Source organism: Erinaceus europaeus, chromosome 12 (assembly GCF_950295315.1).
Source record: "Erinaceus europaeus chromosome 12, mEriEur2.1, whole genome shotgun sequence".
NCBI classification, from domain to species: Eukaryota; Metazoa; Chordata; class Mammalia; order Eulipotyphla; family Erinaceidae; genus Erinaceus; species Erinaceus europaeus.
This window is the reverse complement of record NC_080173.1, coordinates 44,882,430-44,897,620: the sequence shown is the minus strand read 5'-3', so window position 1 is coordinate 44,897,620 and position 15,191 is coordinate 44,882,430. Positions and strand designations below refer to the sequence as shown.

At 44.6% G+C, this 15,191-nt stretch overlaps 1 protein-coding gene across 1 annotated transcript in view; it reads left to right on the top strand.

The window, feature by feature from the left end:
- ASB16 (ankyrin repeat and SOCS box containing 16) overlaps positions 1-15,191 on the top strand; it is a 16,433-nt gene extending 1,242 nt beyond the window's left edge. The window contains exons 2-5 of the mRNA XM_007531829.2: positions 3,319-3,586; positions 7,531-8,026; positions 8,714-8,827; positions 14,825-15,191. Coding sequence (XP_007531891.2) covers positions 3,319-3,586; positions 7,531-8,026; positions 8,714-8,827; positions 14,825-15,010 — 1,064 coding nt within the window. The 3' untranslated portion in view covers positions 15,011-15,191. The remainder of the gene's footprint in view (positions 1-3,318; positions 3,587-7,530; positions 8,027-8,713; positions 8,828-14,824) is intronic.

The following is a 15,191-nucleotide window of genomic DNA, read 5'->3' as shown; positions in this document are numbered from 1 at the left end:
TAATAACTACAACAACAACGACAAGAGCAACAAAACGGAAAATAAATAAATATAAAAAAATAAATAGGGAGTCGGGCGATAGCACAGCAGGTTAAGCGCAGATGGCACAAAGCACAAGGACCGGCCTAAGGATCCCAGTTCGAGCCCCAGGTTCCCCACCTGCGGGGGGTAGGGGGGTCGCTTCACAAGTGGTGAAGCAGGTCTGCAAGTGTCTCTCTTTCCCCCTCTCTGTCTTCCCCTCCTCTCTCCATTTCTCTCTCTGTCCTATCCAACAACAATGACAACAACAACAAATAATAACTACAACAATTAAAAAAGAAAAAAGGGCAACAAAAGGGAATAAATAAATATTTTTTAAAAATTTAAAAAATAATAAATATATAAAAGAAGAGATGATAGAGCACCGCTCAGCTATAGTTTATGGTGGTGTTGAGGGCTGAACCTAGGACTTTGTAACCTCAAGTATGAAACATTAACCCTCGTTAGTTAGCTCTTTGGTTTGGTTTATTTTGTGATGCTAGGACCTTACTCATGATTCCACTACTCTTTGGATGAATTGTTTTCATTCTTTTCATTTCAGATATATATAAACACACACACACACACACACAGATAGGTAGATAGATAGATAGACAGATAGGGAAAAGAAAGGGAGATGAGATGAGGACATCTATAGATCTATAGAGCTAACCCCACTGAGTGACATGATACTCCCATGTGGTGCCAGGACTGGAGCCTGGGACATTGTGCATAGAAAGACAAATGCCCTACTGGGTAAGCAATCTCCCAACCCTAGATTTTTCTTTTTCCTTTATTGGGGGGATTTTCTTGTGGTTTTTAAAAGACGACAGTGTTTTTCTTTTCCTTTTTGTCATTGTTGGGGCTTTACCATCCTAAATGAACTTTTTTTCCCAGATAGAGACATAAGGAGAGAGGGAAAAACACCACATAACTGAAACTTTCTCCATTGCAGTGGGGCTGGGTTTGAACCTGAGTGCTAGAGGCTAGACTTGAAAGCTAGCCTGCTATCCATGTAAGCTGTCTTGCTAGTCCCAGTTTATTTATTTCCTTTCCCTTTTTCACTCTCTTTTCTTTTTCCTGCTACCAACACTACAAATCCACCTTTTTTTATTTTATTATTTATTTATTTAATTTTTTTTAATTTATAAAATGGAAATATTGACAAGACCATAGGATAAGAAGGGTATAATTCCACACAGTTCCCACCACCAGAACTCCCTATCCCATCCGAATCCCCCCGGAAAGCTCTCCTTTTTTTTTTTTTTTTTTTTTAAAGATTTTACTTAGTTTTCAAGAAGATAGAAGGAAAGAGGGAGAAAGAACCAGACATCACTCTGATACATGTGCTGCTGGGGATTGAACACAGGACCTCATGCTTGAGAATCCAACACTTTATCCACTGCGCCACCTCCCGGACCACAACTCTTCTATTCTTTATCCCTCTAGGAGTATGGACCCAGGGTCATTATGGGGTGTGGAAAGTGGAAGGTCTGGCTTCTGTAATTGCTTCCCCGCTGAACATGGGCATTGACAGGTCGATCCATACTCCCAGCCTGTCTCTCTTTCCTTAGTGGAGCAAGGTTCTGGGGAGGCAGGATTCCATGACACACTGGTGGGGTCATCTGTCCAGGGAAGTCAGGTTGACATCATGGTAGCATCTGGAACCTAGTGGCTGAAAAAGAGCTAAGATGGGGGTCAGGTGGTAGTGCAGCAGGTTAAGCGCACATGGCGCGAATCACAAGGACCAGTGTAAGGATCCCGGTTCGAGCCCCCAGCTCCCTACCTGCCAGGGGAGTCGTTTCACAGGTGGTGAAGCAGGTCTGCAGGTCTTTATCTTTCTCTTCCCCTCTCTGTCTTCCTCTCCTCTCTCCATTTCTCTCTGTCCTATCCAACAACAATGACAACAATAATAATAACCTCAACAATGATAAAACAATAAGGGCAACAAAAGGGGAAAAAAAATAACTTCCAGGAGCAGTGGATTTGTAGTGCCCCAGCAATAACCCTGAAGGCAAAAAATAAATAAATAAGAAGAAGAAAGAAAGAAAGGAAAAAGAGTTAAGGTATTAAGCAGACCAAATTGTTGACTAATCATGAACCTAATGTCAAGAATATCGCAGATGAAGATTTGGGGGTCTTCATTTTGGAAAAATCTAGTGGGTCTATTTTAGGTATATTCCAAGGGGTCCATGACTTTACTAATTTCTACCTGAGTCTGACAGCTAACATGCAGGTGGACCTGCAAGGTATTGTCTGGGGAGATGGTGTCAGAGTTGGTATTTTATTATTTATTATTAATTAATTTATTTATTTATTTTGCCTCCAGGGTTATCGCTGGGGCTTGGTGCCTACACTACAAATCCACTGCTCCTGGAGGCTTTTTTTCCCCATTTTTGTTGCCCTTGTTATTATTGTTGTTATTGCTGTTGTTGCTGTTGGACAGGACAGAGAGAAATCGAGAAAAGGGCAGAGAAAGGTCGATATTTGCATATCTGCTTCACTGCTTCTGAAGTGACCCCCCTGCAGGTGGGGATCCAGGGGCTCAAACCAGGTTCCTTGTGCCAGTCCCTGCTCTTTGTGCCATGTGTGCTTAACTTGCTGCACTACCACCTGACCCCCTTTATTTTATTTTATCTTTCATTTGATAGTACAGAGAAATTGTGAAGCTTCCCCCTGCAGGTGGGGAGTGGGAGGTGTGGCTGGAATCTGGGTCATTGTGCATGGTGATGTGTCTGCTTAACCAGGTGTGCCACCACCCTGTTCCCCAATTAATTTTTTTTTCTGTGATGACACAATATTATGTTTTTGTACAGACTGATAAACTGTTATAAAAACTTGTTTCAGGGAATCGGGCAGTAGTAGCACAGCGGGTTAAGCGCAGGTGGCGCAAAACGTAAGGACTGGCATTAAGGATCCCGGTTCGAGCCCCTGGCTCCCCACCTGCAGGGGAGTCACTTCACAAGCGGTGAAGCAGGTCTGCAGGTGTCTATCTTCCTCTCTCCCTCTTTGTCTTCCCCTCCTCTCTCCATTTCTCTCTGTCCTATCCAACAACAACGACATCAATAACAACAACAATAACTACAACAATAAAAAAACAAGGGCAACAAAAGGGAATAAATAAATATTTTTTAAAAAACTTGTTTCAGTGTACATCCCCAGCTCAGGGCTTGAGTGAGTCATCTGCAGGAAGCTTGGAGTACCATTTGTCCTCAACCAAGGGTAGAGGGGAGGCCAGTGCCAGCACTACTGCATCGCCTAGTCTCACACACCACCCCCAATACTGTCTGCTTTCCTCAGGATTCTGGGTGCTGACCCCCAAGACCAAGCAGACGGTGCCCCTCACCATTGCTGCATCCCGAGGCTACACTGACTGTGCCCGCCACTTGATTCAGCAGGGAGCTGAGCTGGACGCCCGAGTTGGAGGCCGGGCTGCCTTGCACGAGGCCTGCACCCAGGCTCAGTCTGACTGTGTGCGGCTACTGCTCACCTTTGGTACCAAGGCCAATGTGCTGTCCGAGGAGGGCATGAGCCCCTTGCACCTCTGCACTGCCCCTGAGTCTCTGCAGTAGGTACCCAGGGCTGAGATGGTGTGTGTGTGTGTGTGTGTGTGTGTGTGTGTGTGTGTGTGTGTGTGTGTGTGTGTGTGTGTGTGTGTGTAAAATTCATATGGCCAGGAAAAGAAAGAGAAGCAACTCATATATATGTTCTCACAACAACCTGGGATGTCTATTTAATGTATACATATTTTTAAATTTATTTTTATTCTAATGAGAGAGAGAGGGATTAAGAAAAAGGCAGAAATACCAGAGCACTGCTCAGTTCTGATTTATGATGGTACTGGGGATTGAACCTGGAACCTTGGAGTCTTAGGCATGAAAGTCATTTTGTATAACCATTATGATATCCCTCTAGCTCTCTTTGTTTTTAAATTGCATGATGAAAAACCAGGGATTGAATCTGAAACTCAGGCATAAAATCTGTTGTATAACCTCTATGCTGTCTTCCTAACCCAACAGATTTTTTTTTAAATTGCCACTAGGGTTCTTGCTCAATGCCAGCACTTTGAATCCATTGCTTCATTTTTTCCTTTTTTTTTCCCCCTTTCTATTTTATTTATTTATTTATTTTTTAACCAGAGTACTGCTCAGCTCTGGTTTATGGTGGTGTGGGGGATTGAACCTGGGACTTGATGGAGCCTCAGACATGAAAGTCTGTTTGCATAACCATTATGCTATCTACCCCCACCCTTCCTTTCTATTTTTATTTGACAGGACAGAGAGGAATTGAGAGAGGTGGATAAATAGAGAGGGAGATAGACACCTGGGGGTCAGGTGGCAGTGCAGCAGGTTAAACGCACTTGGCAAGAAGCGCAAGGGCCAGCATAAGAATCCCAGTTGGAGCCTCTGCTCCCCATCTGCGGGGGGGGGGGGGGTTTGATTAACAAGTGGTGAAGCAGGTCTGCAGGTGTCTTTCTCTCCCCCTTTCCTGTCTTCCCCTCCTCTCTCGATTTCTCTCTGTCCTATCCAACAACAACAATAACAACAACAATAAACAACAAGAACAACAAAAGGGGGAAAAATAACCTCCAGGAGCAGTGGATTTGTAGTGTAGAAACCAAGCCCCAGCTGGAGGAAAAACAAACAAACAAAAGACATCTACCAACCTGTTTCCCTACTTGTGAAGCATCCTGCTACAGATGGGGAGTGGGTGCTTGAACCCCAGTCCTTGCACATGGTGATATGTGTGCTTAACCAGGTGTGCCACTGCCCAGCCCCCACAGATCTTGTTTTATGAATTAAAAAAATAAGGCCCATAAAGCATTAATGACTTGTCCAAAAATCATATCAGCTAAGTCCAGAAGGCATAAACCCTGTTGCTTTAGGGGAAAAAAACCTTTCAAATAAACAACGAAATAAATAATTCAAGTATGTGGTGTTGGGACTTAAACCTGCGCTGTATACATGACAGTGCAGGCACCCTCCTTGGGTGAGGCACAGGGCACAAAATGTTTCTTTTTTGGGCACCAAGATTATTGCAGGGGCTCTGTGTCTGCATGATGGTTTTACCATACCTAGTGACCATTTATTTTCCTTTTTTTTTTTCTTTTACTTTTATAATCGAGATAGAAAAAGGGGGCCAGAAAAAAAAAAAAGAAAAAAGGGGGGCGGGTGGTGGCACACCTGGCCGAGCACACATGTTACAGTGCACAAGGAGCCAGGTTTGAGTCCCCAGTCCCCAGCTGCAGGGGGAAAGCTTTGCAAGTGGTGAAGCAGTGTTGCAGGTGTCTCTCTGTCTCTCCCTCTCTATCACCCCCTTCCCTCTTGATTTCTGGCTGTCTCTATCCAGTAAATAAAATAAAGATCATTAAAAAATAAAAATAAAAAAAGAGAGATAGTAAAAGAGGAGGCAAGTCATCTGCAGCACTGATCCACTACTCTCAACACATACCCCTGCAGGTGGGGTGCATCACTACTCAGCCCCTAGACACAACTTTATTTATTTATTTATTCCTCCAGGGTTATTGCTGGGCTCGGTGCCTGCACCATGAATCCACCGCTCCTGGAGGCCATTTTTTCCCCCTTTTGTTGCCCTTGTTGTTGTAGCCTCACTGTAGTTATTATTATTGCCATTGTTGATGTTGTTCATTGTTGGATAAGACAGAGAGAAATGGAGAGAGGAGGGGAAGACAGAGAGGAGGAGAGAAAGATAGACACCTGCAGACCTGCTTCACCGCCTGTGAAGCGACTCCCTTGCAGGTGGGGAGCCGGGGGTTCGAACCGGGATCCTTACCGGGTCCCTGTGCTTTGTGCCACATGCGCTTAACCCATTGTGACACTGCACGACCCCCACAACATTTTTTTAAAATTTATTTCTTTATTGGGGAATTAATGTTTTACATTTATTTATTTATTTTATTTATCCCTTTTGTTGCCCTTATTGTTTATCGTTGTTGTTATTGCTGTCATTGTTGTTGGATAGGACAGAGAGAAATGGAGAGAGGAGGGGAAGACAGAGAGGGGGAGAGAAAGATAGACACCTGCAGACCTGCTTCACCACCTGTGAAGCGACTCCCCTGCAGGTGGGGAGCCGGGAGCTCGAACCGGGATCCTTATGCCGATCTTTGCTTTGTGCCACCTGCGCTTAACCGGCTGAGCTACGCCCGACTCCCTGGAATTAATGTTTTACATTCAACAGTAAATACAATAGTTTGTACATGCATAACATTCCCCAGTTTCCCATTTAACAGTACAACCCCCACTATGTCATTTATCATCCTTCATGGACCTGTATTCTACCCACCCACCCACCCACCCACTCCAGAGTCTTTTACTTTGGTGCAATACGCCAATTCCATTTCAGGTTCTACTTGAGTTTTCTTTTCTGGTCTTGTTTTTCAACTTCTGCCTGAGAGTGAGATCATCCCATATACAACTTTTTTATTTTATAGGCACATACCTTTTCAACAAACTATCCTTTTTAAGTGAAGTGAGAATGGTTCTATTTACTGGGACCCTACTAATGAACTTTCAGACGTTATTTAAATTAACCTGTGATTGAAACTTAATGAGGAAATAATTTTAGTAGTTTGTGGATTAATGGCTGTGACTGTCACTGAGCAAAGCACTTAGAAGACATGGGCACTGAAGGTAAGCTCTAACAATGGCCTTTTGGGGAATGACATTTGGTCATCAGCATCCCCTTGGGAATAATGGACATGCCTGAATTTCCAGGGGCCACCGTTCTGGTTTTTATAATTATAAATTACTGATATTCTAATTTCATCATTATTCTCATTTACTGTGTGTCTTATGAATTAAGGTTTGGTCTACCTTGCCATGGTAAATGATATACATTTGCCTCAACATTATTCTGACCCATAATTTTTCCAGGAACTAGAGGGTGGGGAAACATGTTATTTCTAAAATCTGGGTCTTGTGCTTGGTTTGGTTTATTTTCTCTAGGTATGGGGTAAGCAGGGCTTAAGTGCCTTCCTTTGTGGTGTAGATGTGCTGGCCTGGAAAGGTGGGCTTCAAGTTTAGAGACAGGAAGAAATTACTAGAACGTCTATTTTGTTTGGCTAATCTCCAAATTGCCTCAACTCCATGCGTGCATTTCCAAATTTTCTTTTTTCTGTCAAAATGTTAAGAGACTACTGGAAAGTGATTTAGAATCATGTCTTGTGGTCTCAGAGTGAAGACTCTGGTCCCACAGGTCAGACTCTGGCATGGCCTGTCTGAGACTAATACTGGCACAGCTATTAACTTCATGTCTGTGCCCTTGGCATGTTTAAGTTTTTCAGCTTAAAACCAAAGATGCTCCAAGTACCTTCCACAGGCCTTCACACTCTGCACTCTGTATGGGGTTTCTCTGATGGTGGACTCCAGACTGGCCTAGAGGCGGAGGCAAGTGGGAAGAAAGAGGAAAGGAACCTGCAGCAAGCTGAAGGGGTTTCGGGCCAAGCCTGCTTCAAGGTTTCCTGGGGGGGGGGGGGGTTGCACCTGCTTCTAGGTGCGCCAAGCTGTTGGTGGAGGAAGGAGCCATAGTGAACCTGGCAGCGCGGGACAGTGAGGTGACGCCCTTGCACGTAGCGGCGGCCAGTGGTCTGGAGCAGCACGTGGCCCTCTACCTGGGCCGCGGCGCCAACGTGAGCCTGTGCAACAGCAAGGGGGAGACGGCGCTCAACGCCGCCGCGTGCGCGGCGGCCCATGGCCCTGGCGGCTCCAGGCGGCACCAGGCTGTGGTGCGTCGGCTTCTGGAGGCGGGAGCTGATGCCAGGGCAGCCGGGCGCAAATGCCACACGCCACTGCACAACGCCTGTGCCAATGGCAGCAGTGACCTGGCCGAGCTGCTATTGCGCCACGGGGCCTGCGCTGGAGTCCCCAACGGGGCGGGCCACACACCCATGGATTGCGCACTGCAGGCTGTCCGGGAAACCCCCAACTTGGAGCCCGAGATCCTCTTCACCGTACTGCTGGACTACGGTGCCCGGCCGGTGCACCCTGAGGTGGGTGGGGAGAGTCAAGGGTGTTGAAACCTGAAAGGAGGTTCCAGTGGGGTGGGGGAGGCAGTGGCAGAAATGGCCTTGTGGTCAGGAGACAGATGGAGCAAGAGACTGGGAGCCCAACCTTTGTGGCCAATGGTCTGTCCCATTGGGGAAAAAGCCACTGAGGGCTGGGGCTCCCACAGAAACAGCCTGGTGCCAAGAGGTTGAAATATAATTGAGGTTGGGGGGAGTCAGGCGGTAGCGCAGTGTGTTAAGCGCAGGTGGAACAGAGCGCAAGGACCAGTGTAAAGATCCTGGCTCCCCAGGCTCCCACCTGCACGGGGTTCCCTTCAGGGGTTCCCTTCACAGGCGGTGAAGCGGGTCTGCCGGTGTCTATCTTTCTCTATCCCCTGTCTTCCCCTCCTCTCTTCCTTTCTCTCTGTCCTATCCAACAACAACGACATCAATAATAACTATAACAATAAAACAACAAGGACAACAAAAGGGAATAAATAAATATTTTTTAAAATCTTAATTTTTTTTTTAAACAATTGAAGTTGGGGTAAACTGAGGCATGCAGAAGCATGTGGAGAATCTTAAACCTTTGCTTCCCAAATTTAGATTTAAGGTGTGTGTGAGGGAATTTTGCCCAGACTGGATTGAGGTTGGGAGAGACCTGGCACCCTGAGACCTTCTTCCCATTCCTAGATGCTGAAACTTTGTGCCAACTTCCCTCGGGCCCTCGAAGTCCTGCTTAATGCTTATCCCTTCATCCCATCCTGTACCACTTGGGTGGGGTCTGTGCTCCCAGAGCTGTGGCAGGTATGCCTACTACAGGGGTGCCACTCCTTTCTGGGCTAGATCCTCTGCTGGAGTTGGGGGGTGGGTGGAGAGGAAGCTGATCCCGGGTGCATCCCTGCAGGAGATGGGGCAGGAGAGCCCTAAGGAGGAAGGGGATGGACAGATGAAAGCCCTGGGAGCCAGGCACCATCACTTCTAGGAACATAACACACCTTGTCATCTACAGCCTCTCTCAGCACCCCCCCTTTTTATTTATTTTTTTATTAATTTCCTTGATAGGATAGAGAGAAATTGAAAGGGGAAGGAGAGAAAGAAAGGAAGAGACACACAGCTAATGAAATTGAAACAGTTATCAAAAATCTTCCCAAAAATAAAAGTCCTGGACCAGATGGTTTTACAAATGAATTCTACAAAACTTTCAAAGAAGAACTAATACCTCTACTTTTAAAAGTCTTCCAGAAGATTGAAGACACTGGAATACTCCCTGCCAGCTTCTATGAAGCCAACATCACCCTGATACCAAAAGCAGACAGGGACACAACCAAAAAAGAAAACTACAGACCAATATCTCTGATGAACATAGATGCGAAAATATTGAACAAAATTCTAGCCAACCGGATACAGCAGTATATCAAAAAAATTGTTCATCATGACCAAGTGGGGTTTATCCCAGGCATGCAAGGTTGGTTTAATATACGTAAATCAATCAATGTGATCCACCACATCAACAAAAGCAAGACCAAAAACCACATGGTCATATCAATAGATGCAGAGAAAGCCTTTGACAAAATACAACATCCCTTTATGATCAAAACACTACAAAAAATAGGAATAGATGGAAAATTCCTGAAGATAGTGGAGTCTATATATAGCAAACCTACAGCCAACATCATACTCAATGGTGAAAAACTGGAAGCATTTCCCCTCAGATCAGGTACTAGACAGGGCTGCCCACTATCACCATTACTATTCAACATAGTGTTGGAAGTTCTTGCCATAGCAATCAGGCAGGAGCAAGGAATTAAAGGCATACAGATTGGAAAAGAAGAAGTCAAACTCTCCTTATTTGCAGATGACATGATAGTATACATGGAAAAACCTAAGGAATCCAGAAAGAAGCTTTTGGAAATCATCAGGCAATACAGTAAGGTGTCAGGCTATAAAATTAACATTCAAAAGTCAGTGGCATTCCTCTATGCAAACACTAAGAAGAAATTGAAATCCAGAAATCAGTTCCTTTTTCTATAGCAACAAAAACTATAAAATATCTAGGAATAAACCTAACCAAAGAAGTGAAAGACTTGTATACTGAAAATTATGAGTCACTACTCAAAGAAATTGAAAAAGACACAAAGAAGTGGAAAGATATTCCATGTTCATGGGTTGGAAGAATTAACATCATCAAAATGAATATATTACCCAGAGCCATCTACAAATTTAATGCTATCCCCATCAAGATCCCAAGCACATTTTTTAGGAGAATAGAAAAAATGCTACAAATGTTTATCTGGAACCAGAAAAGACCTAGAATTGCCAAAACAATCTTGAGAAAAAAGAACAGAACCGGAGGCATCACACTGCCAGATCTCAAACTGTATTATAGGGCCATTGTCATCAAAACTGCTTGGTACTGGAACATGAACAGACACACTGACCAGTGGAATAGAATTGAGAGCCCAGAAATGAGGCCCCACACGTATGGACATCTAATCTTTGACAAAGGGGCCCAGACTATTATATGGGGGAAGCAGAGTCTCTTCAACAAATGGTGTTGGAAACAATGGGTTGAAACATGCAGAAGAATGAAACTGAATCACTGTATTTCACCAAATACAAAAGTAAATTCCAAGTGGATCAAGGACTTGGATGTTAGACCACAAACTATCAGATACTTAGAGGAAAATATTGGCAGAACTTTTTTCCGCATAAATTTTAAAGACATTTTCAATGAAACGAATCCAATTACAAGGAAGACTAAGGCAAGTATAAACCTATGGGACTACATCAAATTAAAAAGCTTCTTCACAGCAAAAGAAACCACTACCCAAATCAAGAGACCCCTCACAGAATGGGAGAAGATCTTTACATGCCATACATCAGATAAGAGTTTAATAACCAACATATATAAAGAGCTTGCCAGACTCAACAACAAGACAACAAATAACCCCATCCAAAAATGGGGGAGGACTTGGACAGAATATTCACCACAGAAGAGATCCAAAAGGCCGAGAAACACATGAAAAAATGCTCCAAGTCTCTGATTGTCAGAGAAATGCAAATCAAGACAACAATGAGATATCACTTCACTCCTGTGAGAATGTCACACATCAGAAAAGGTAACAGCAGCAAATGCTGGAGAGGGTGTGGGGTCAAAGGAACCCTCCTGCACTGCTGGTGGGAATGTCAATTGGTCCAACCTCTGTGGAGAACAGTCTGGAGAACTCTCAGAAGGCTAGAAATGGACCTACCCTATGACCCTGCAATTCCTCTCCTGGGGATATATCCTAAGGAACCCAAAACAGCCATCCAAAAAGATCTGTGTACACATATGTTCTTGGCAGCACAATTTGTAATAGCCAAAACCTGGAAGCAACCCAGGTGTCCAACAACAGATGAGTGGCTGAGCAAGTTGTGGTATATATACACAATGGAATACTACTCAGCTGTAAAAAATGGTGACTTCACCGTTTTCAGCCGATCTTGGATGGACCTTGAAAAAATCATGTTGAGTGAAATAAGTCAGAAACAGAAGGATGAATACGGGATGATCTCACTCTCAGGCCGAAGTTGAAAAACAAGATTAGAAAAGAAAACACAAGTCGAACCTGAAATGGAATTGGAGTATTACACCAAAGTAAAAGACTCTGGGGTGGGTGGGTGGGTGGGGAGAATACAGGTCCATGAAAGATGATGAATGAAATAGTGGAGGTTGTATTGTTAAATGGGAATCTGGGGAATGTTATGCATGTAAAAAAAAAAAAAAAAGAAGTAGAAACGCAAAGCAGAAATTGACTGAGTTTGGAGTATGGCACCAAAGTAAGAAAGCAGAAGTACACTAGAGTTTGCAGTGAGTACCTCCCTAATACTTCCTCTCCACTTTTCCAAGCTTTGGGTCCATGATTGCTCAACAATTTGTTTGGCTTTGTATGTTAACTCTCTTTTCAGTCACCAGGTTCCAGGTGTCATCAGGATGCCGGCCAGATTTCCCTGGATTGAAGACCCCACCAATGTGTCCTGGAGCTCAGCTTTCCCAGAGACCCACCCTACTAGGGAAAGAGAGAGGCAGACTGGGAGTATGGACCGACCAGTCAATGCCCATGTTCAGCGGGGAAGCAATTACAGAAGCCAGACCTTCTACCTTCTGCAACCCACAATGACCCTGGGTCCATGCTCCCAGAGGGATAGAGAATGGGAAAGCTATCGGGGGAGGGGATGGGATATGGAGATTGGGCGGTGGGAATTGTGTGGGGTTGTACCCCTCCTACCCTATGGTTTTGTTAATTAATCCTTTCTTAAATAAAAAAGAAAAAAAATTAAAAATTAAAAATTAAAAAAAAAAAAAAAAGGAAGAGACACACACAGCACAGCTTCACTGCTAGTGAACCTTCCCTCCTGCAGAAGGAGACTGGGGGCTTGAACCCAGGTCCTTGTGCATTTTAATCTTATCTATTTTAAAGTCTATCATGTCAGATATGAGAATAGCTAGCTGTTCCTGCCCTTTTTTGTGGGCCATTGGCTTGTATGATAGTTTTCCATCCTTTCACTTTAAGTCTGTGTTTGTCTTGTTGAGTTAGGTGGGTTTCCTGTAGACAGCATATTGTTGGGTTGTGTTTTCTGATCCATCTTCCTACTCTGTGTCTTTTAATAGGTGAATTCAGGCCATTCACATTTATTGATATCAAAGATTGAAGATATTTTAACGCCATTCTTGTAGAGTTTTAGAGTGTTTTGCTATATGTCCTATTTGTGGTGGTCTGGTTGTTTATAGGAGACCTTTCAGAACTTCTTTCAGGGCAGGCTTGGTGATGGTTGCTTCCTTCAACTGTTGCTTGTCTGAGAAGGTTTTGATGCTTCCATCTAGTCTGAATGACAGTCTAGCAGGATATAGTATTCTTGGCTGAAAGCCTTTCTCATTGAGCACTCGATAGATATCTTGCCATTCTCTTCTGGCCTGTAGTGTTTGTATGGAGAAGTCTGCTGCTAATCTTATGGGTTTTCCTTTGTAGGTGACTCTTTGTTTTTCTCTTGCAGCCTTGAGGATCCTTTCTTTATCCTTATTCCTTTCCATTCTAAGTATGACATGTCTTGGTGTCTTTAGGTCTGGGTTAATTCTGTTTGGGACCCTCTGGGCTTCTTGAATCTTTATGTCTTTGGTGTTGTCTAGACTAGAGAAATTTTCAGCTATTATGGCCTGGAGAATGCTTTCTTCCTCTGGTAAGCCAATAATGCATATATTGTTTCTTTTGAAGTCATCCCATAGGACTCTGTTGTTGTTTTCAGCATCTCTTAATCTCTTTTTGAGATCTCTTACTTCTTTTTTAGTTGTCTCTAATTCATCCTCTATCTTGCTAATTCTGTCTTCAGCCTCATAGATTCTATTCTCTCTGCCCTCTACTGCTTTCTGGAGTTCATCTATTTTGTTGCCCTGCTCTGATACTGTTTTAGCTTGTTCAGCTAGTTGCCTTCTTAGCTCAGCGATTTCAGCTTTCAGCTCTCTAATAACCATGAGATTATTAGAATTTTCTTCCATATTCTCATTTGTTGTTCCTGCATTTCTGATTACAATTTTTTCAAATTCTTTACTCACTCCTGTTATTATTTCCTTAGCTAATGTTTGGATGTTGAACTCGTTGTTTTGTGCTTCACCCTCTGGAGGACTTTTAGCTGGACTCTTGTCCTGGTTCGAGTCTCCAATATTTTTTCTTGTTGTTTTAACCATTTTATATATTATGTTATGAGTTCCCTTTATCAGTACTTTTCAAATTATTGATCACTATTGCCTGGATTGACTTGTGTCTAAGTAATTTAATTAAAGGGTTCACAGTGGTGGAAGTTAACAGTTTTTTCAGTCCCTGAGTTGGAGCTCAGTGGTGTAAAAGCCTCTTTTTTTTTCTTCCCTGTAGGCTATGGGAGCCTGAGGGCTTTTAAACTATCAATAGGCTTCTTAGCTTAATCACTGACTCCTGACCAAGAGATAAAGCAGGGTGTGGCAGAGATAATCCAGTGGTTATGCAAAGAGACTTTCACAGCCCCTCAGCTATGCCACGGAGGTATAGGTCTTCTCCTGAGTTTCCCGGTCCCTCCCTGTTGCTGCTCCAGATTCTGAGGGTAGTAGCAATGGAGACTCAGAGTTGCACTTGGTGAGTCTCTGGGGAGTCCTTTCCTCCCTTCAGCTGTCCCCTTGTTGTGGAGCAGACTGGAGGTGGTGTCTCCAATGATAAGCTGTTGAACTGTTAGCAGTCACTTAATCTCTCCTTAGGCCCCTCTCTCCTCTCTGTCACCAGCCACGCGTGTTTGTACTCACGGGTGATTTACTGGGTTCCTGTGGTCATTCTAGTCCTGTCTTGTTTCGGTCCGGGTGGTCTCCTTTGGTATTCCTAGTTGATCCGGGAGAGGAGAGGAGAGGAGAGGAGAGAAGAAGAGAGGAGAGAAAGCGATCTGCTGCTCATAGCTCCGCCTCCGGAAGTCGAATCGTCCTTGTGCATTTTAATGTGTGTGCTCAACCAGGTGTGTCACTGCCCATCCCCCAACAACTTCTCTCCCCCCACAACTTCTCTCTCACCTGCATCACTCATCAGACCTCTCTCTCTGTCCCAGTGGACACTGAACTAGCATCTTAGGAGTAGGGATCTCTCTAGCTCCAAATCTGCCCTTTGAAACGTACCAGACACCCCAGAAAGTGCATGTTGCCTAGTCCCAGCACCCACACAACTAGGTCACCACTATCCCTCTCCCCCAGATGGAAGGGCAGAATTCAGGGTGCTGGGCCATCTGACCCCATCCCATTCCTTGGTCTAGGAACACAAAGCCTTCTACAGCTCAGCCCTGAGCATGGTGAACCAACCCAGGCGGCTGCAACACCTGGCCCGGCTGGCTGTGCGAGCCCAGCTGGGCAGAAGATGCCGAGAGGCCACCCATCACCTCCCACTGCCCCCGCTCCTCCGGGACTACCTGCTCCTGTGTGTGGAGAGTCAGATCCAGTGAGCTCCATGCTCCCACAGTCCATGTGCTCCCCCACAATCTAGAATGGTTCCTGAACATTGGTCCCTTATGCACATTCTGCATATCCTTCCAGAGCCAGATCATCCCTCCACTGGCTTCCAGAGCCACCTCCTTAGCTCCACCACCCTGACCTGAACCTCCGCTCCTGTCTCCACTGTTCTTC